The sequence below is a fragment of the Chiroxiphia lanceolata genome, chromosome 3 (assembly GCF_009829145.1).
Source record: "Chiroxiphia lanceolata isolate bChiLan1 chromosome 3, bChiLan1.pri, whole genome shotgun sequence".
Classification (NCBI taxonomy): Eukaryota; Metazoa; Chordata; class Aves; order Passeriformes; family Pipridae; genus Chiroxiphia; species Chiroxiphia lanceolata.
In genome coordinates this window covers 34,013,329-34,036,857 of record NC_045639.1, presented here as the reverse complement: position 1 = coordinate 34,036,857, position 23,529 = coordinate 34,013,329, and the positions used below count along the sequence as shown (strand labels likewise).

The following is a 23,529-nucleotide window of genomic DNA, read 5'->3' as shown; positions in this document are numbered from 1 at the left end:
CATTCTAGCCCAACTATCCCCAGCCCCTTGACAGCAGGAGTGCAGTGTACTTGATCAGTTCTCCTAGAATATGTATGATACTGCTGGAAAACTCACTTTTGGTCATATAATGGAATCAGAGGTCTGGCATCTTGCAGCATTTTTGTAATAAAAAGTTATCTCCGTGGAGTGAATTCTATATGATGCATTTTTTAATCCTCTTTTAAAATGCTCTCTTTCTGACTCAATTTTGACTTCTATAACAGCTGCGTATTCTGTCCAATGTTCTCACTTCCATTATAAGTATAACTTCAACTGCCTGTAAAAGTTATTTCTGTTAGAATAGCACTCATTTGTACTACAACTATGCATTTCTCTGAGATGACATAGTTTTTTGTACAGATGGAAGGTAAACAATGCCAATTGCTGTAGCAAAATGGGCAATAGAATAGCTGTGAAACATGGTATTTGGCAAATCCCACTGCTCATATTAATTCATGATTTTTTTAATCTGTTGTCTTCTGTCTAGTGTTATGTTGAACTTGATGTGAATCGCACCCAACTCAAGAAGCTGAATTTATATACTGCAGCTGAAATCTAATAGTGAGCAAGTTTGTTTGTTTATTTTAGATGAAAACTGGGATGACGATCAGCTTCTTGGATTTGAACCATGCAATGAAAACCTTATAACAGGTTGTAACATAATCAACGGGAAATGCGAATGTGACACCATTCGGACCTGTAATAATCCATTTGAATTTCCAAGCCGGGATACTTGTCTGTCGGCCTTAAAAAGGATTGAAGGTAAGCACTCGTCTTCAGTAATTCAGAATTAGTAATTTTTTTCTGTGCAGTTGATGAAAAACTAGAATGTAGTTTAATATGTTTTAGGATGACTTGTTTAGTTTCAGATACACATGGTCTTGTACTTTTCAGAAAAGGGGTGTATGTTGTAGAGGAAGATAGTACCTTGGTAAGCTTGGCATTCCAAATGCTTTAAGTTTAAGAATGGAAGAAAATAATAGTTGGTGATTTGTGTGCTATGATGTTTGCAGATTTTAAGACTAAATGGTTCTGTTTGTAGTTCGTGGTGGCTACCTTTGCATATTGTTAGCTGTAAAGCAGTGTGAAATACTCACTTCAGATGTATTGATATGACTGAACCATGAATAAATGCAGTGAATTTTAGTAGTAAAGGCCTAGAAAAAGTAGTAGTTATTGATTATACTTGTATCTTTTATTATATGAATGCATGAATTGCTATTTTCTTTAAGTTTACATAATGTAACATTACCTTAATGCTCATATTTTACAGTTTATATGTTCCTTTGATTAGATTTGCATTAGACCTGATATGTTTTATGGTTATGCTTCTGCATCATCCATGTTTGTTTTGTTTTTTCTTTTTGTTGCTTATGGCTGAATTGGAAATGAGTTGACTGGAATTAAATTTTTGTGGTGTATTTCTAGGATTGTTTTGAGCAGTTATCAAAAGTGATCTTGGACCCTTTCTGTGATGCTGTAATGGACATGCGTTATTAGTCTACTTTAAACTTTAATGCTTAAAGTCATATTGCAGAAGTGATGTATTTATACGGTTACTGGCTATATTTAAGGTTACTATCTTTGAGTTAAGGAAGTGTAATATGGTGTCATCTGTTGTATTTCTTTTGTGAGAAGAAAATTGGTTTTGAGCTACAGACTTTAAACAAGGAGACATTGTGAGAAACTGCTGAAACATGATCATTGGTCAAGATGTTGCTCACTAAAGGCATACAAGTGCTTTGTCTGGGCTTTTTGTGGTTTCTTTTTTAGCTCTAGGAAGAGCAGAGGCCGAACCTTTCATCTTTTGTTGCTGTAGTCGTGGGCAGTAGCATGGGTTCCTAAGTAATCTTACTCACCAGTTCTTTTTTAACTTGTGAATGTGTGACTAAGTCTGTAGTAGTTCAGCAGGACTCCATTGGAATGACAATTCATCATGTTTAACTCGCTATGAAAATCTGCTGTGGGTTGCCTTTCTGTACTTTGCAGCCTCGGAAGAAATGGCCGTAATTTGTGGAATGGCATAGCTAAAGCAGGTTGATTCTTTGTGCCACTTGCAATCTCTTGTTTCAGCTAAATTTCCATTCTAAAAAGAATGGCATTTCATACTTAGCCATGAGGTAACAGTATTCTACCTGTGAACTGTTTGGTATAAGAGCAATGGTTCAGTTATTGTTTCAGAGGTGTAATTTTTTAACTTTTTTAAAATTTGTTTTCTTGGTTTTATTTCCCTGGGGAGTGGGAAGGCTGTTCTTCCAAAGCCTCAGACTATAGGGCACCAGTAGAAGTATTGACCTGTTGACTTTTTAATCTTTCACAATTTGGAAGGATGCAAGTGTTGAAACAACAATGGTATCATTAAATACCAGAAATGTGGCAGTTACAACTTTAGTGTTATAACAGTCCAGCTTTTACTCATGAGAGTGTGGATTTGCATTTTCATCCTTAGATTACCAAACAGTACCACTGAGGGATGTTGAAAGTTAAATCCCTTTGTATTTCCTGTAGATGGGCAGAAGTCATAATGTAACTTTGATTTCTGCATTTGACAGATGTAGTCTGTCAAATCTGCCTGCTGAGTCTTACACTGTAAGTGCTTACTCCCTCTTTCTCCAACTAGGATTGGTAATTGAATGCTGACTGCTAATAGACATTGTTTCTTTAAATGCATTAGTTCTTGTTTTGATAATTAAAACCAAAGTAATGCTTCATCCTGTACCTAAGCTAACGGAAAAGAAGAATAACTTTTTTCCACTAGTGCTTGCCACGTCCCTGTTTGCTAAGCAAGCCAAGTCTCTTAGGTAAAATGGAATAGACACTTTTGTGTGTCTGAGCCAGTATTTGCTGTTTGAATATTTCAGGCATTCAAAGTTTAATAGTCTGAAAGTGGAATTCATCCATTTGGAAACTCCACCTGAAACATGGTTGAATATGCAACCAGAGGACTCTCTGAGCATGTTAAAATAAAGAAATCTTTGAGTTTCTTGAAAGGCAAGCTAAATCTTAAACTGTAGTGTCATGTAAAAAGGGATGATTCATAAGATCTGTTAAATATGTCAAATTAAGATTTTCCTGAAATTCAAAGTACTGATGTATACTTCACTCTTTTGGCTTGTCTGTTAAAGATAATAGCAGGAAGATTTGAAACTAATAATTTAAATCTTTAAATACTCTAATAGAATCTGTTGCCATGGAAAGTGGGACCAAGGGAGGATAGTCTAACTTCCCTCTCCTCACCACACTTTGCATGGATAATTAAATACAGAGTGTGATTAAAAAGACGTAAGTTGAGCACCTGAATGATGGATACAACATAATCAGTTTTTGAAGAAAACTGTAAGAGGAAAAGTGCCATCTAAGCAGCTAGTTCCATGAGTTTTTTCTACTTTCAGGGTATAACACAATTGAAAATATTTTGTTCTTCAGTTACGTATCTCTCTGCAAGATTTTTGATATTCATTATACGTTTGAATATCATTCACGTGTTGATGAACTTCCATAACACAACTGAGGGAAGGGAAAGTACTTAACGCCATCCTGCTGAAGGGAAAAGAGAGTAAAGTAGCTAGGTAGCTTTCCTTCTACTTATGAAGATAATCATGAAGGAGGAAGATCCTACCTATCAAGGGAATTTATTTTTTTTTATGGCAATATTGTTGTTGAAAGCACAGCTGAAATAGATTTGTAATGTTACAGAATATGTGATAAACTGGAACCTAGAAAATTCCTACAGCACCCTTTCTTTTGCTGGAATTTTTTGTTGTTTCCTTGAAAGAAGGAAGGGTGCAGTTAGTCTGCCCAACCATACTAAGTATACATATGTCCAGTCACAAGAGATGCTGGGCCTAATGCAAAGCATTACCTCTATCAACCTGCACTGCTCACTGAAAGCCTGCAGATAAGGAATCTGTTCTGTAAATACAACCTGACAAATAACAAACAGTGAGCTGAAATCTGGAGTCCCATTTCTGGATGAGAACGCACTGAGGGGTTGGAGTTTTGCATGTATCTCATTTCGTTATGTCTTTTTGTGCTCACACCTTCCCTTTCAAAGAGCCATTGCAGTCATCTTCCTTCTTTATCTGGTTTGTCTTAAGCTTTTCAGGCTGTATGTGGTCTTCCCTCCTGGGCTTGGTGTCAGTTCTAGCTTGCTTACTCTGCTAACCCAAAGTTTTCTCGTTAGCTTCATGTAGGATCTTTCTTGCCCTGTTAGCTTGTGTCTACCTGCCTTCCTGGGTTTCTCATATTTCATTTTACCTGTACCTATCTCTGTTTCCTTTTCTTGCTTTCCTTGCCTACCTATTGCATTCTGTTTGCACCCCAGTTCATTAAAGCAACTTTTTCTGTCCTCCCTTCCTGAAATCAGGCTGCATAGGCTCTAATGTCACATTGTTTAGATGTTACTGACAGGGCCTAAAGCCACGTTCTTTATTTTGTCTCCTTGAGTCTTGCTCTACCCTATTCTGAGGAAGGCTGTAATGAGAAGAGGTTTTTTTAACCTCTGCTCAAATATATGTAACCTCTGTAGGGGTACTGATGTCTATTTGCAAGAAAGTATGGCGAGGCTCAAGTGCAGTCTCAATAAGACAGGTACTGAAAGGCAGTTGTCACCCCTGTCCCTTGGTTTCCTGCAAAACAGTAGGATTAGATAAATTTGAAAGGATTGGTTTTGTCATAGAATTTGGTAGCTAACTTCTGTCTAATTTTCATGTAGACATGCTGCAAAGAGTTCAAAGAGTTGTTACTTCAGTAGAGTATCATAAAGCATATTTACACCTTAGAGGTCTCTCCAACTCAATTACCAGGCTTGAAGTGCCTGTTTCTCTACATGGACCATCAGTGACTTTTCGTAGAGAAGGTTTGTATAGAGAACATGAACTGTCCTACTATGAGGGAATGCACACATTAGGGGCTAGAAAGAAACTGTCTGGAAAAGCTATTGCATACCTAAGTAGTAATAATAATAATAATAATAATATTCCTATGTTGGGGTGGGTTTTTTTGTTATTGTTGTTTAAAATGCTTTTGGTTATTGTCTTGATGAGTGCCTGCTCTGATATGGTTCAGGAAATCCTGTGTTCTTGAGCTTGGAAAGCTTGTTTCTATTCAGGAGATTGCTAATGATGACAGCTTGGTTGAACTTGGACTGCTGGAGTGGACTGTGAAAAATATGGCCACAGGGTAGAAAGTGAGGAGATGCTGCTGTCTGCTGAGCACAGTAACAACCAGGAGTCTAATAAGCTGCATCTATGCCTTCTTGCAGTCATGATCTGCGAGGAATTGGCTGCAGATGGCACAGAAGAGTCAGTTCTTCAGCCATTATGTGAGAATACTGAGGATTGAGGGTGGGGGAAGTAAAAGAGGAAGTAATTTTTTTTCAAGATAAATTTGTAGGGCATTGATAGATAGTAGCATTGAAAACTTGTATTGTGGTGTCAGTCCAAGTAGCTCAGAACCTAGTTTGACAGACTGCATTCCCGTTCTGGAATCTTCTGCTGTCTCTTCCTCTATGCCTGACTCTGGCACCAGTTCAGATGGCCCAGCAGAGCTTCAGAGAACAGGAGCTGCTTCTTCAGTCCGCTCCTCCTCTTCTGTGCTCTCATAGGCTGATTCTTCAAAGGCATCATCAAGTCTTTGCAATGATAACTCGCTTCTTAAAAAAGTTTTCTGCTAGAACAGCTATCTCCTCTTCCCTCTGGGAAGGGAGGGGAAAGTTGTGGGTCACTAGGGGGAAAGTTGTGGGTCAGAGGCATCCTGTCTTTCACTAGGGGGGTTTTACTTAAGGTTGGGTTCTCTTCAACTGGGTTTACTAAAAACGTCAGTCTGCAGATTCTTTCAAAGATAAGTGCTTGCTTTGATACTACAGGTACTGATGTGACACAGAAAAACATGATTTCCAGAGAGAGCATAAGTGCTTCCAGTTATAGTGATAATGGTGGTTTTGTCTTACAGGTTCTCTCAGCTTACCCTTGAACTCTAAGAAGAGAAACAAATTGACTTTATCAGTTGTGCTCTACCAAAACCATAAGCATTTTCCATGTCAAAATTAAACCCAGTCTTTATTCAAAGTAAATGTGAAGGATGAAATTTGTACCTTTTTTGATGAAAGATGCGATTAATGTACTAGGTAAACCAACACCCTTCACTTGCATCTCTGTCCACATGTAAAACCTGCTGCTGATAGAGTTATTCAAACTGTTATTTTAAGGGTTGCTTCTTGGTTAACTGACTTGCACCTTTCTGAGCTATTCACTGCTGTCCTTCATATATGAAAGGAAAAGGACTTTTGAGTTGCTGGTGTCTATTAAGCTGGTTTATTGCAACACACTCCTTGCATTCCATTATTTTTACATGTAACTGAATAACTTTATGCTGACAAATGTTGCAATACCTGTTAGACCAGTCCTGGAATAACAAATATGAGAAGGTAATTTTATTCCGAATGCTTGTTTGGTTGTTGTTAGGTCTGATTTTGTGTTAAACTTCACTTGTGTGGTCTTAATGGCTGTATCGAATGAACTAGAACAAAGTAGATCCTGCTCTGTGCTGATTTATCAAGCAAGGAGACGAGTGAAATACCTTCAAATGTGCTTAATCTGATATGCTTTCTATTCTCCTTGCACAACAATTAACGTATGTTTTTGCTGAAATAACTGAACTTTGAAGGTTGGTATGTGTTTGCAATAAAGAATGCAGTTGTGGCAAAGATCCAGATTTTACCCTTGAACATGCTTCTGAGTGCCAATCAGTGCATTTGAAGGCAAAATTTCACATGAAACACAGAGGAAAACAGCAGTACAAAAAAACTTTTGGGTTTTTTTTCTGACTGCATAGAGACAGAAGGAAAAAATATTTGATATGGAAGTAATATGGATTAGGAATACTAATAAGAACTTAAATATACAAAGAAATTTTCCAAAAGCAAAAAAGGAAGATAACTTGATCATTAATTGTTGAGAGAGTTTTGTGACAGTGGCACAACTGGCAGTGCAGTTGCTCTCACAGTATGACAGCACAGTGTTAAATTTGCAGGACTTGTCACTTTTCTGATGTTAGTTCCTCTGAGAACTGTTCGCTGATCAAGGAAGTATGATCTTTTTCTAATGTATTGGCTCTTTTACCATGTCCTGTTTTTTAAGATGAGTTGTCATACAGACAACATCTGTGGTATCAAATTTCAAGCTAACCAGAGGAAAACCTTGTAGAAGTTCCAGAAAGATATCAAAAGGGAAAACTGACTTTCATATTTCTATATTGATATGACTGAATACCTAATTTTAGGTTTAATTAGATTATAAATAATGCAGTTTGTATTAATGGGGGAAAAGCTGCATTGCAGGAGGGAAGGTTGAATAAAGAACACAAAACTGAGCAGCTGGTTAAAAAAAACCCTGAATTGTTACCATTACAAAAATTACTTATAATTGTAACTAATACTGTATCTTCTATATTTTCCCTTGTCATTTTATGTAAATGTGTGGTGTTTTTACTATATAGTAACTGAGCTTGTTGCCTTGCTGTGCTGCACTTGCTCATGTGAGCTGCTGTACAGATGCCACACCTGCTTTTTCTTCTTCTGCATCAATATCCTTGTGTATGTAATGCTTATGGAGAGGGTACTGAATCTTCAATTTGTGACACTTCAGTTTCCTTCAAACTTGCAGTTTTGGAGATTGCTGTGGACAGAAGTGTAACCTTAACTGCAGGGATAGGACTGTGTGACAAATGCCTCCTACAAAGCCAGCAGTCAGATGTGGACAGTCAAAGCAGGGTTGTTCCTAGAGACAAAGGGACATTCTTCATACCTTTTTCTGTTTCAAATGCTTATCTGCATTCATCTGAAACTGAATACAAGATAACTGATTGTACCTGGAGCCTCTATGAGAGCAGAAAAAGAACAGGGCAGGTATCTTACAGCTAGTAAGAGGTTGCTCTTGATAAATTCAGTGCTTCCCAAATGCTTTTTTTTCCATGTTGGCAAGTAGGCTGTGCTGAAGTATGTCCGCTTTAACTGTAGTGGCAAGTTAAAGGTTTCAATGAATGCTTGACCTTCTGTTCAAGTTGAGGAAGAGAGTGAAAATGGAGCAGGTGACTTTTAGCAGAACACTTCCAGATGCAGTGTTGATTTTAAGGATCAAAAGTTATCTCCACGTGACAGAAGAGACCTGAGCAAAGATCTCGAATTGAATGGTGTGTAAACATTAGGTTAATGTTGCATAGTTGCAGGAAACTATATTCCTGTGGTTGGGTCACAGGTCTTGTTTAAACAGGGCAAGTCTTGTTTGGATATATGCGGCATTGATGCTGACAGAAATAACTGAGTGTTGAATGAATGTGTCCAGTGATAGTGGTATCAATGTCAATATGACAATTTTAGTATGATGGTTATGTCTCTATAAATATTGAGAAGCAGTTTACTGTAAAATAAAGTCAATTTTTTTGTTTGTTTGTTTGATCACCTTCATAACTTCACAGTTGTCTCTTTAAATTAATGATATATCATTATATTGTGATTCTGAATGGCTGTATAGCATGGTGACAAGCTATTTTAGCTCTGTCTCCAAATTTAGACCTTGAAGTTGTTGTGATGGTGCTGTTTACTAAATAGAACAAACACTATGAAGCTTCCTCATCATCAGACTAATTTTTCTTTGCAATAGAATGAAGCGTTACCAGCAATGTTTGTCTCCAAGATGGATAGATGGAGACTAGAATGGAAGCAAGATCCTGTGAACCAGTTGGGTTTTAGAGAAACTTTGGAGTTGAATAATCCCTTTCAGAGGATGGAAGGTGGGAGAGGAAAGGAGCAAAAGAGCAGTGTTTCTGGAAAACTTCCATTACCTGTACTTCAGAATACACTGCAGCTAGGATGCTTAATAAGCTTGGTTTACCCTGGCAACTAGTGCAGGGATACTCATACAGGTGTTCCAACAGTAGCCTTTTCAAGATGCATGAAAATTTAACTCAGTCCTACTTAAACATTACAAAAATGTGTATGAGCCCATTTATCTGTGTTCACTACTAGAAGATCAAACACTTCTTCCTCCCCATATACAAAAGCACTTTCTAATTAATACAGTAATAAACATGTCCCTATAAAATAATTTGCAAATGTAAAGCTTTTGCTTTGTTAGAAAGCAAAATTATTTATATCTGCAATGGAGTTTGTGATATTAATGTGATAAGAAAACAATTATTCTCTAAGCAAATTCATATTTGTTTAGCTGTTTTGTTGTTTGGGTTTTTTTAATAATTATAATAATACTTAGTGTTCTGCACATTAACTTACATAATATGGGGCTCAACATGCTCTTCGCTGTTGGCTTTTCTGTGCTGGTAAATGCAGGGGAGTTTTAATTGCTGGTCAAACTTTTGGGGTCAGGCTGAGCTCCTGCCCCCATTGCCTTCAACCCAAGGTTCCACTCAGGACTTCTGCAAGCAGTGGTGCCGATGTACATGGAAGGAGTTTCTAGTTTGCTTCCACAGTCATCAGAAGTGTATCAAAGACTTCAATGTAATATCCTCTGGGAAATGATGTTGTAAGTAGGATACTATCCTAGATCTATCATGGGATTTTACGTTGAGCACACACACCCCTTGCTTTGTTGGTTGGGGTTTGGTTGCTTGGTCTGGTTTAGTGTGTGTTGTGAATCATTTCAAGCAGAAGACTTTGCCTGCTTCTGTTCCTCTTCCTTTATCCCATTTTTGTCATCTACTTCCAGCAACCTTGGAAATGGGATATTTTGTCTGGGTCCACTTTTCTGTCTTAGAACTGGTGAAGTTTCCTTCTATGTCAAGTGAGTACCTCATCAGGTCTTGCTGGGAGGTACCTCTCTAGAAAACTGTCCTCTTATTACTAATGAGTGTAAATGTTTATCTCCCTTTGGAGAAGAGGATTTCTACTATAGCAATTTCTACTATAGCAATTAAAAAACCACATCTGAATCCCTTTTAGATGTGTGGCTAACTACTTCTCATCTTCCCAAGGGCTTTGATGGAATTTTTTTAGGTGACTTTGCATTATTAAACCTTCTTTTCCAAATTACCAGACCTTGCTAATTTGGTAGCATTAAATCTGGCTGGATGCTATGTGACAAATGCAGTCTACCCTTTCCCTTTAAAAAAGCAGCAGTGGGGGGAGGGGGAAAGGTGTGCAAAAGCCATTTCAGGTTTTCCTGTAGTTGTGACTTGCTTCTGTTTTAATTAGCTGTAATCTGTCACTGACAGCCTGATCTAATGATCTAGGAAGTTTTATTCTGAGCTTATTCCTTCTGTTTGTCCTTTACTCTGCCCTTTTACGTTCAATATGAGCAGGTGTTGCTTGATTGCACCCTCTTGATCCCCAGAAGAAAACCCTGCATAAAACTTACCAAAAAAAAAAAATTCCTCTTACAAAGACATCCAAGATGATTTTCCTCACCCTACCCTAGGCTGTTATCAGGGCTACAGCTGACAGTAGAAGCAAACATCCAAATGTCTGTTTAAGGGTATGGAAACTACCTAGTTGTAAGTGGGCTCTTCAGCACTAAGTTCCACCTTTCCTGATGACACTGCACTGAGATGGTGCTCTGTCTGCTGTCCTTAGGTGCTGGTCTTGAGCATAGGTGGTATGTGTGCATCCTTTTTGGATGCTTAAAAACAAAATACCTGCTCTCCAAATACTGGGACAGCTGTCCATCACTGTCAGTATGTACTTTCTGGGCATGTGTTTGCATTTTTAGTTACTGATAAAGGATTAATCTGTACAGATACTTGCAGAGAGGGTGGGTGTTCTATATGTGAAGCCTGACCTTGAAGTTGAATGGCTTTCTCAAAAGAAAACCCAACCAAAGGCTTTCTTAGCCTTAGTGCTGATGAAAAATAGCTCTACCCCTTCTTGAATTCCTTCGTGTGTTCTCTTCCCTGTTGTTCTGGATTCCCTCAAGTGTTCTGTGTTCAAAGTATTTTTTAAGTTCTTGCTGTTCAAATCCAAGAAAGCTTCCTTCCCATTCATCGACTAATGATGTATGTTAAATAGCTTTTCTAGAATCAAATGTGTTTTCTGTCCAGAAGAGATAAAGCTTTCAATAACTCTTAGCTTCAGTTGGGAAGAGAAAAATGGTGCTTTTGTATGTTTTAGAGACATGTAAAAATTGTTGTTATAGTGACAAACTGATCTACATAATTTAAGGTGTTAGAATTGAAATGACCTGTCAGACACATGTGCCAAAATCTCAACTTCTGTAAATGACTGCACTAATAATGTTAAACATGTTTGACACTAGCACATAACTTTGGAAGGACAAAGCAAACACTCTCTTGATTTAAAACAAACAAGCATAAAAAAAACCTAAAACCCCAAACTGGAAACTCAAATCTGCTTTTGACCTCTGGTTAGGAGGTGCAGTCATATACAGCAGCAGAGGAAATTCCTGACATTCTAGCTATGTGAGCTGGGGCTTCCAGCCCTTTTGCCAGACTTACACATGTGGGTCTGATGTCTTTTCTTCTCAGTTGTCATTGCAGGCTTCTTACAGAAGTGAATGGGGAACAAAGTAATGCCAAAAGCAACGTTTCATCCTTCTGCTTTGGGTCTTTATGTAGTATGTATTAATTGCTTTGGGAGAGTTTTGAACACAAGTTCCTAAACTCTTGTTCATTTGTAGAAGCCAGGATAGAATACTAGTATTAAGATTTTACAACTTGAGTACAGATATATTTTTAAAAAGCTAATCTGGATGCTCCTGAAGAAAACCACTTCAAATATCAAAAATTGTTCAATAAACTTGTGACTGATATACCATACTAGAATGACGGATAGAAAACAAGATTGTAAAATTTTGTTTAAATGGGCTTATTTTATATTATTGTCCTGTTATAGTTTGTGGACAGTGTGGGTATTCCTTACCTGGGTAGATCACATGTGACGGAAAACTAAAATAGGAATCTTCATGCTGTTGCTTTTCAGAAGTCTTGCACATTGTACTGCCATATCAACCATAGAGTTAGAGTCTATACTTTAGTCTGTGACATTGGGCATCCAGTCCTTATCATGGTACAAGCCTCTGCTTTCAGCTTCCAGCTTGCAATAACTGGATACCTTCTGCTGGGGCTTTGATGTCCTCCAATGTAGGCATACTAGGTAGAGGACAAATGGCTTGAGCCTGGAACTCACATGTTAGAGCTGGAGAGCTACTGGAAGTTAAATGCTGTCAGTGTCCTTGAACTGGATCTGTCCCTGAACAAGATGCTGGCAGCTGCCGAGTCATGAATAAGAAGAGCCAAGTATTTCAGGAAAGTGGATTTTTGGCAGAGCATACAAGTAACTGAAGGTGGATGGAACTTGGATCCTGACTCAAGGGCTGTACCTGGGTAGCAGGGCCCTGTTCATTATAAAGAAACAGATGATCTGACTGGTTCGCTGATACTTCTGGGGCTTTTACAGAACACGATATATCACCTAATGAAAGAGTCTGAGGTGCAGGAGAAAATTGTTACCTTTATCAACACCTAAATTGTGTGAATTTAGAACTCTTTATTACTGCATAAAGTTATTCTAACTTTAAGATTTTGTTGTTTTGTTTTGTTTTGTTTTTTTAAAGTGTGTTTGCTTAGTCTTTTTCAAAACTCTATAGCATGTTACTGAGATTCCCAAACCAGGTCTACAGGAACTAGCATTATATAAAGGGATGGTACACGTCAGTACTGCTTGAAAACAGCTTACTTACTGTCTCCTTTGCCACTCTGTTTGAGCAAGCTGTCTATTGAAATGAGGGGTAAATAAGGACTCTAGTTAACCGCTAATTAACAATCCCTTATAAGGATTGTCCTGTATAAGTGGTTGTGGTTTACTGCTGTATTCTGCAGGTTGCTTAGGTTGCAGATGAGTTTCAGCAGAGCTTTTCAGTACTAATGTGAAGTGAGACTAAGTGAAACTTGAAAACTGAGATAAAGCTGTATCTTCACAATAACACATCCCTAACTACTTTTGAATGACACCGTAATGTTCCAGTAATGTGAGTAGCTCTCTTACACATAGAGCAGAGTGTGAGTGCTCACTGTAAGAAAGCCTTACACTTTCTGTAAGCCAACATCGGTTTGGTTCAGGAGGCTGCAGACAGAAGCTGTCTGTGTCTGACTTATACTCAAGAGTCCTGCATTTGTGAAGTATTGCTTTGCTAATGCAAACCTCTGTTTTCCTTCTTAATCCTAGGGCCTATTGCTATGAAAGCTACTAGCTCGTTGACAAGGGAAAGAGAGCTTTGCTTTCTAGCAGATATCTGGTTTGTCTTTACAGCTGCAGTCCACAAAACCTATCATTGTATGGTCAAACATGGTTTCACATCTACACTTCTTTTCATCACTGTGGTAGTTCTCACTTGCCTGATACTGTACACAATTGAAATTCAGATCTGTGGAATATGTAGCAAGAAATGAAACCTGCTGAAATCTTTCTCTTACTTTCTCATAAAACTCCAGCAGAAATTTGTGAATCATTGCTGGGTCTGCAGATTGGCTCACCTGTGAAGCTCCTGTGGGAAAACTTCTTTTTTTTTGTTGGTTTTTTTTTTTTTTTACTTCTTATTCTTCCTCCCCTCCTAGGGGGAAAATTGTTGTAGGCTACAGCTAAGGAACTTTCTGGGGAGTGTAGGGATTGCTATGGTGTTGGAGGAAAAAAATTGAGAAGGCAAAGGAAAAAATATCAAAAGGATTAGACTCACAACTGTACCATGCTTGTGATCTTGCTTATGTGTTAGGGATTTTTTCCTCATTGTTTTGTAGTTTGGTGGGCTTTTTTGTTTATTTTTGTTGGTGGGGGTTTTGGTTGTTGTTTCTTTGGTGGGGTTTTCTTTGTTTTTTCTTGACTGAAACTAAAATACCTTAGTAAATAACAGATAGGTTCAGATATCTGTAGTAGATACAGACCAGAAGTCCTGATGGCTTACCAGGATTACAAAAGTTGACAAATGGGAGCTGGAACCTAAAGCATTTGTGAAGGTATAGGCTAGTAAGAATATGAGATCACTTTAAATTTCTTTGTCAATACTGCCACAGAAGAAGTATATCTATCTTATATGAAAAAGAGTTTTTGTTACCTCACTATGTCTGTGTGAGGTGTGTTCTCTAAATGTACCTGTGATAAGGTTTCTTTTCTTAAAAATAAATAAAAGAGCAGTGAGCTACTCTGTGCTTTGTAGTCCAATGGTTTTGACCCATCCTGACTAAGCTGAATGAATTGATACTTCCTTTCTCATCTGTGTTTTGTGTAAACAAAGACTGACCTAGTTTAGGCATTAAAGTGCTTCTGGCTTTGAATCCCAAGTGGAAAAGGGGGCTTTTGAGTTTATGGCCTGGCAAAAAGAGGGGTTTCTGCTAGCTGCTTGCCTTAAGCAGTTCATGCCTTTATGTTCCTGTGTCCCCTCTCTCTGTTGCCATGACATGACATGCTGTGTGTCCATGCTGTGAACTGGGCAGGGGAATCCCTTAAGCTATTGGGGCCAGCAAAGATTCTTCATTGACAAACTGCAGTGCAGACAATGTTGTGAAGAAATGAGGCTTTTATCATTCTACTGCTTTTGTCTCTGTCTCTGCCTTTCCCTCTTTCCTGCTCACGATTACTTCTGAGATTTATCAGATTTGAGCAGTTTTGACAATTGGATAAGGACTTCAAAGGTATAATTCTGCAACTACTGAAAATGGGCAAGTGACTATGAGAGAGACTATACAACATGAAATCAACATCAGTGTTAGGCAGCAGAGAATCTGTGAGAGCTGGAGGACTGATGAAGAGAAGTATACTATGACAACTTGAACAGCTAGAAAAGCTTCAATTGAAACTCTCATCATCTTGAGTGCTACAGAATATAATTCTGAAATGAAGACACAAGGAACCAGGCTTAGTAATTTCAGTGGTAGTGAAACTATGTGTTCTCTAATCTGTTCTGTGCTGTCAAATGCTTCCAGTTAAAAAAAAAAGGGTAATAATAATATGGTAGATATAGTAATTTGAGGCTCTGGATGCCACTAGGTGGCAGAACTCCTGCATCCATTCTGTAGATTTCTTTCTGTGTCTTGATTTTTCATCTGGGTATATTGAAAATACTTTTCAGCAAAACATCGAGGGCCTGCAATACACTCCTTTCTTGTTCAGATTGCTACTCTTTCTGAAAAGCCTGTTACTCAAAGCAGTTGCTTATGCTTACCTTTGTTTAGGTGTCAACGTATCTCTTCTTTCCCTGTTTCTTGGTTTTATTGTTAATACGTGAGAAATCAGGAGACAGCAAACTGATGTTTAAGAGCGATGCATTGTAAGGAATAAATTGGTAGGAGCATGGAGATAGTGAATGGTTTAACCGATGGTAGAAGGTATGATTTTTAAGTGTTGGAAGCTTAGTGTTTTGAAATTACTTGTTTCTGTTGGTGAGATGCTTGCAGTTGAATAGCTACCAGTTAGAAACAAATTCATCTGAAGAATACCAGTTAATGATTATCTTTAATAAAGTTCCTCTTCTCAGCACTAGTCTTTGATTGATGACAAGCAATGTGCTTGTCATCCACTCAGTGTGGGAGATTATTTTAGCTTCATCTTACTGCTGTTTTGACTTACAGAGCAGCTGGGGTGTGGTGGCTGAGAACAGTCCAAGAATAGGGTCATTGCCTGTCTTTATTTACTAGTAGTGGCCTATGTAGGTTGTGGGTGTGGGGACATGACAAATTCTGCAATTATTATGTATGTTTGCATGTTGTATTAGCTGGGGTTCAGCCCTCATCTTCCATTAGGGCATACAGTGTGACCTAGGCAGGAGACATCAACATCCTTGTGATCTACTTCATAAGTATGCCATCTCTTTTAGTGAAGACCTCCAAGTGGATGCTTAGTAATGACTGATAAATACCGAATGATGAATCTAAAAGCAGTATGGGTTTGTTTCTTTAGGTGCTGAATTGTAGAAACATCTAGATATTTCCATTTGGAGTATGAAAACTCAGATTTCAAAGCAACTTGATTAGGGTTTTCAAAGGGTGTTATAATCACTTAACAGAATGTGATACCTACTCTGAATTTTGCATACAGTTGATGCTATGCTGCATGATGGCAGTTGAATACAGCTATTTCTGATCACCTATAAAGAAATGCGAAGGGATACCAGCTTATTCCATTTCTTGTGTAAATATTGATTAGTTTATAACTTTATTTTGCTCTTCTGAAATAATCACGTGAATGAGAATGACCTTTTGAATGTAATGTCTCGGGTGAATTGTACAAGTTTCTTATTTCCCAGCAAGTCCAAATAGAAGTTCACATGCAATTTTCTTTTACTGCTACAGTCAGCACAGCCTTCTTATTCCTTCACCTTTCTAGTGCATGTACTATACCTACTCCTAACTGTCTCTTCCCCAGCTACTCTGCATCAAATCAATCCTTTCCTCTGATGATCTTCCTGGGCATGCCCACAACTCATGAATAGCTCACTTCATTCCTTCCTTCATCCTCTGTGGATCTGCTCTGAACAGCTGATCAGGAAATGCAAATGCTGTTGCAGCCACTGTCAAGCTCTGCAGTACCACTTTGGGGATGCGATAGGGATGTTAGAAAACTTGTGCTCTTGATGGTGGTAGATGTAACTCTCATTCTAATCTGGACAGGGTTGGTTTGGTTTTGATTTTATGTTTGGTGGTTTTGTGTATTTTGTTCCTTTTTTTTTTTTTTTAAGAGATTTTAGGCTGTCAGATGCAGGAAGCATGACCTTGCTTGAAAAGCTCTGTATTGATGCATGTGTCTAAAGCTAGTTTGTCTTTACTGTTCCTTTAAAATCACTAGTGTTTGACTGAAGAGTCTTTATGAAATGTGTATGGGAACATTGAAGAAAGTACTGTGAAGGAAAGAAGTTCAGGCAAAAAATAGAGGAGTTTTCAGGAAGGTACTACTTTGGCTCTAGGTTTGTTTATCATAGACAGGTAAGTTGAAATAACAACCCTAAATAGCAAAAAAAATCATCTGTTTTTAATTGAAATGTATTTTTAAAAACACACTATGATGACAGAAATGCCTGAAGCATCTTGGTGTTCAGAATTATGTGTAAAGTTTCTCTTTTGTATCCTGTTCATGTCACTAGCTCAGTTCAATTGCTGCCTACAAGCCAATACCACAGAGATCATTCAACAGGCTTTATTTGTAGTGTAAAAGCTGTGGGTATTTATTCATTATATGCTTTCAGTTCCTCACCTCAAGTTATTCTTTTCTAATGTCATATAGTATTTTGAAGATGATATTTCTCAAAAGTTTGAGATTGGTTTTTATAAGTTTATTTTTTTATAATTTTAACTAGAACTTGACAATTTATTTAAAAATTGTGCGTGGAAAGCAATCTTCCTTTCAGAAAGAAATTTGTTGACTCTGTGCTTTCCTGTGCTGTATTGAAAATAGCGGATAGTTGGACTGTGGCGACTTGAGAGCTCCAACACATGAGATTTGTGTGATGCCTGGTGATCTTACTACTGTCGTTTCAGACAGTGTATGCCTAGCATACTAAACTGGTGATGGAAGCAAGTTTGTACTGAGTAGGTGAGCAGTGATGCCTGGATGTAATATCCCAGTTTTGTTGACAGTTTAGAAGTGATAGTGATTTCTGACGAAGCTATTTCAGTGAGATAGAAAATAAACTTTTTAAGCAAGCTTTGGCAGACTTCAGATGCTGAAGATTTCAGTGTTGGTGAAGGGGGTTACTTTAAAAAAACTAAAATGTGGTGGGCATGTGGAAACACTGAAAATACCAAAATTCAAAAGATAGCTGTGGAGTGTGCTTTAAGAACAACACTGTTAGAGATAAAGGTGTATTTCTATCCTGTTGCTGAGTTGATGGTTAATACTGAAGGGATGTTCCCCTTTGTGGCAGAGGTCTTACATCGGGTCCTGATCGGTTTTTGTCTGAGAGGAGCTGGAAATCCACCGTGAGGGAAAATATCTTGTATAACCCATCAGCCTTGGGTTATATTAGACCTTGTTTTGGAGTATATGAGACACTTTGATGTCTACCTCTGAGATTGGGTGATGTACTTGCGCAAAAAGAGGCTTGGCTTTAGAACACTGTTTTGTCCCGATGATCAAGATTGTACTGAGGCTTGATGGGTGCAGTGAGCTTTATTTAGAAGTTTCTGAAATGATGGTGATGATCCTTTAGTCTTTCTGAAACAAGATGCAGAGAAGACTGACAGTGCTGGTTTGTATGTGCTGATTGTGGCTGGGGTTCAAATGAGTTTTCTGCCAACTTTTGTGTGAAGAAATTTATTTTCATCCCTGCAGTTCTTTTCTGTTTCACAGTAGTCATAAATGCTGAGTGGGGTGCAAGAGTTTTAATTCTGCAATATAGTTTGATGTGAGAGATTCTTTTTCTGCTTATTTATGAGAGTGTGTCTGGGGAGAGATGCATTGGTCTGCTGTGTCTTCGGCCCCTTAGGACCTCAGTGACCCTGGGCTATTGGTTTCAGAGTAGTGCTGTGACTCTGCCTGGCCGAGAAGCTAGGCAATAAGTTCTCTAGGGACATCACGCTGGATTAAGTGAATTAGATTTGGACTGTGCAGCCAGTGGTTCTTACCAGCTCCAGCATGATCCTTTTTAGCAGGTGGATTAAGTCTATCAGCTCTGCAGTCCCTGGCTTCCATCAGTCTTGAGCCTGCGGATTCGTTGACACTGGAGAAGGTAAGTCCCTTAAAAGGGAATTTTCTTTGGAATAAAACCCCCTCATCAAACCCAGCATCACTTTCAGTTAGTTTTTGAGGAAGTAACTGTAAGAGTTAGTGCTGTGTATTTAGAGCTTTATCATGAACACTGTACATGCCAGTTTGTCATAACTTGAATCGTAACTTTTGCAGAGAAGTGTTTTCTCAGCTTGACTTTTTGAAGCTCTCAAAGTTCTGGTGGATCCCAGGGGTCACAGTGTCCTCAAGAGCTGTACTGTGGCTCTTCCTCCTGTGGCCCTGCCATGCTCTGTTTGGCCAGGGAGGGAGACAAAGAACAGGCTGCAGTTACTGGATGTAAGCATCTGCAGAAACTACTGACAGATATTTCTCACTCATCTCACTCTGCGGTAGTGGGGCTGCAGCTGATACAAAGAACTGTGCAAGAACAAGTGAACCAAGCAAAAACCATACCTTCCAAATGTTTTGAGACACTCTCATGTGCATATGAAGGTGGTGACCTCCTTTCCAGAAAGTGATGATAGAATTTCTTTCACATGTAATAAGTGGTTGTTGCCCTCACTGCCCCGCCCTGTTAAGTAAGACTTGGAAAAAGGAATGTTAAATGTACAGATGTCTTCTCTGTGAAAAAAAATGAAGTATCTCTTTTTTAGTCGGGTCATACAGATTTCTCTCTATTGTTTAAAAGTTCATAAAGGGACTGTGGTTCTTAATGTCCAAAAATTATGACATTGAGATTTCCACTGTCTGTGGCTTTAGAAGATCTCTAGATATTTACAATTCTTGTTGTTCTGCAGTGAATGTTGTATAGGAGTTGGAAGGAAAGATGACCATTGTCTGAGTCAACTTACCTACTCTCATACAGGTCTTGGACACATAGGAATTCAAATGTATTTCAGTTTTTTATTCTTAATCTATAGAACTTGAAATAACAGTTAAAAAGATGGAAGAGTATTAAGAAAATAATGATGGATCAAGAATTTAAAAATCGGGAAGAGGGATAAGTATAAAAAACCCTGTTCCTGACTTGCTTTCTAGACATTCATAATGATGGATTTTGGGCTTCTGATGCACAGAGATTTGAAGCTTCTCTGCAGAGGATACTGAATTTTTGTCTTGCCATATTTCCAGCTTTTTTGCCTGGAAAACAGGTCCTGAATCATGAGTGCATGAATTATGTTGGTGCATTGTAGTCTTCACTACGGATGCTTCTGTAGAAGCAAATATGAGTTGTTGTAATCCATGTTACATTGTAGGTAGTTGATTCGTAAACTTCTTCTTTAGTCAAACATGATGGTGACTCAATCTCTGCTAGTGTTCGTGTTCATTTTATCTATTACAGTTTTCTACCTGTAGTCACTTTCTTTTACATACTTACATTTGTTTTGACTTTTTCTCAGGTAGTTGAGGGAGCTATATATTCTTACATTTCCCGTAATTTGCCTCTAAGGTTGACATTTTAGGGAGTTCATTGTTATCAATAATAAAGTCCTTTCTCTTCTAGTCAAGACATCTGCTTTGTTCTGTGCTGTATTCTTCCAGAAACTGAAATATTCCCACTGTGATATTATACTGAAATTCTTCCTTGCTAATTACATATGGAAGTACAGGATAAGGTTTTATTGCTGCTTATAATACTTTCATTTCTACACTTTTGTGATCAAGGAAAAAGAAATCTTAAATGTGATTTTAGGTGTTAGTAGTGAAAATTTGAGAATTATATTTAACTACAAAAAAGAAATTAAAAAATCCCCAAATATCCCAAACCAAAAAAAAACCCTCTAACATTTGAAGAAAGTAGGAGAAACCACAACCACTACCTTCTTTCAATCTCTTCCTTATAGAAAAGAGATGAAATCTAAACTGTGTTAATTCCTGGATTTTAACTGTGTTAACTCGCAATGTTTTGCTCTTGCATAGTCATGTTTAGATTCTCTAGTACTATGCAGCCTGCCTGTCTACCGCTTAGATTTAATTTAAAAAAGAAAAAGTCAATTTCTTTAATTTTCTTTAAGTTCCAGATTATATAAGAAACAGGTTACTTTTCCTAGGTCAACAGACCTATAACAAATACCATGAAACCAAGTGCGTGGAGAGCTTCCTAACCTTTAAATATGGTGGAAATATCCTTAGTTGCAGTCTTCAGCTCAGAAACAGCCGTGTTCTCATGGTTTTGCAGCATGCTTGTCCTTTTAACATGAAGATGAGTAATATAAACATAAACATTCAACATTGACTCCTTGCTAATTCTTTTTAAATCATGTGTCAAATATTTAATCCTAAAGATTTAATTTTTGGATTTGGGAAATAACCTTATTAATAACTGTGACAGACTGCAGAGTACATTAGCTTTTCTCGTCACTTTTGGAATATAAAATATTTGATGTAAATGTTGAATAAATCTCAATATTTGACCATTAAATAATTCCCCTCCTTCCTTCCCTCACACATGTAGACAAATCTTTGCCAGTTTTAGTACTCATCTGTAGTATTTCCACCACTGTTAAAAATCTTTTTACTCTGTGTTTGTACAGACATAATTATTTTTGTAATTCCACATTCATCAACATTCCTATTACAATGTGCTCCCATTAGTTCTTAGTACCCCAAATTGATTCTTTTTCATTTAATATTGGGAGTTTTCAAATTGTTTTTTGTTATAGCACACTAATGATTTTATTTACTAAGAATCCTGTTTGGTTATGTACTTGTGTATATAATGTATATGATTTCATATTATCTGTTCTTTTAATCTTGCCAACTGATATGTTATTGACTGAATTCTAAAATGTCAATTTTAAATAGTATCTTTTAAATAGTATCTAAAGTCTCAGTTAAACAAAAAAAGACTGTTTTTCCCTGAAAGGGTTGAAAAGCAACACTAAAATATTTTTGGAGTAATATACTATTGTACTCAGCCTCATTCCTGTCTCTGCATTGCCTGCCTGTTGCCTTTTACTTTCAAAGCTGGTGGTACAGGTAAACACTTCAAAGATTGAGGAAGAGGATGCACTTGAGCTCCCCTCAAAGCACTTTAGAGAGGAAGTACAGCTGACTCATCAGTGAAATTGTCTATACAGCAAATGCTGGTAAGTGTACTAAATGAACTGGGGAAAAAAATTGACTATGATCTTTTAATTTTAGCTGTCCTGTAATAGGACTACACTGTTTAGATGAAAATGTGTGTTTTCTTTTCAAGCTGAATGATGCTAAGGTAATCATCCTGTCTTTAATACATCTCTTCTCTTGTCTTGGATCTACAATTGTCCATTTCTTTCAGATAATACAAGAAATTACTTTCCCTAGGCTGCTGCCTTTCTTGACTGGCTTTCTTCCTTACAGTATATTTTCCTGTTCCTTCCACAGTAAGAATATTTCTCAGCAGCAACTCTACTTATTCACATACGATCTTAAAGCATTAATTTTTTGGTGGAGGAGGGAATTGTTTCCTGAAGTATCCCTGGAAGCCTGTATGAAAGTGTCTTAGATCTGCACTTAAAGCTTGCTGATTATTTGCTAACAATGTTGAGTGTTTGTTACACTCAAACCATTTTGAATCCTTTTGTAATCAGATTTACTTTGTTTCTCTAAGATGTGGGGATACATGATCTGATAAGAGCTGGTCAGTGTTCAGCGAATTAAATTGTAACTGCTCTTGTCCACATGCTTAGCTTAGTGCAAGTGCAAATTAAAATTCATAAATTTAGCTGGAATTTGCATTTGGGACAGAGTGAGCACTCTGTCATTTCTTGTTACAGATTAGCTCATAAATGCTAACTTGTTAAGACAAGGTAATGTTAACATGGTTTAGATAGCGTGTTTGTGTCCTTGGTATCACTGGAAGTGGAAATTTAAAATATGACTATTATAATCCATCCTTGATTTCTACTCTCATTATGTTTACTTTATACAGCGCTGCTGCTCTAAATTAAAAATATATTTTTTCTTTTATTTTTTTTTTGTAAGCCCAAGAGAACCCTTCAGTAGTAAAATAGATTTTCGTAACTCCTTACAGAGAAACTTTCCGTGGGTTTTTTTCCTAGAAACATTTGCATAGACATTTTCCAAGCTTTGGGTTTTGTTTGCTCTGACTTAATGCTTCCTGCCCTCCCCCTACCTCCTGCCTGCAAAGTTCCTAATGCGCTTTTTCATTCTGTTGACTCCAGAGGTCTTCAGATCTATTCTTCTGAGTAGCTTCTGGTTTTAGATGTTCATTTCATTGACTGAAAAGTTTTGTGCAAGTTATGCTTAGACCTCTAATGATCAGATCCCAGTGAGACATAGAATTTTTGTGCACTTTAATTTTTTTTTTTTTTCTGATTTTTGGGGAAGCTGCATGTAGTAGGCTTTCCGTCAACAGAGGCTGGAATAATTATTTTCCCTTCAGTGTTTTCAAACATGGTTCTTCATGGCTTGAATCGCTGTATTTTAAGCAAATCACTGCTTATCTTATCGACTTTGCTTGCATTAACAAAAGCAATAATACTTTCTGAAATACTAGTTGTCCCCTCTTCTGCACAGCTATTGAACATCCTCAATAGCATTTTACTCAGTTCAGTCTTTTCTGCTGCTGTCATCCCTGGTAAAGCTTTTCCATGTTATAACTACTGATATAGTTAATAACTATTATTGATATAGTTAATAGTTATATAACTATAGTTATAGTTACGAAGTGAATCTCAATAAGCAAACAGGCTTTCTCAGACAATTGTTTTGTTAAACATTGATGGAAACATCTGGTAACTCCAGTAAGGACTGAAGTAAATGCCATACTATCTCATGGTAGTATTTTGGAGTTTAAGGCTCTAAAGGGCTTTCATCGCTCTAGT

General features: G+C 37.6%; 1 protein-coding gene across 4 annotated transcripts in view; it reads left to right on the top strand.

The window, feature by feature from the left end:
• Window positions 1–23,529, top strand: part of CRIM1 (cysteine rich transmembrane BMP regulator 1) — a 197,224-nt gene that overhangs the window by 42,554 nt on the left and 131,141 nt on the right. For 3 of the 4 annotated variants that reach the window (XM_032682577.1, XM_032682574.1, XM_032682575.1), the window contains one exon: window positions 610–783. Coding sequence is in view for 2 of the 4 variants with exons in the window: in XM_032682574.1 (XP_032538465.1) it covers window positions 610–783 (174 nt within the window). In the remaining 2 variants the exon portion in view is untranslated. Of the gene's footprint in view, window positions 1–609; window positions 784–18,704; window positions 21,790–23,529 lie in introns of those variants that run through there. The other variant, XM_032682576.1, reaches the window with a different exon arrangement.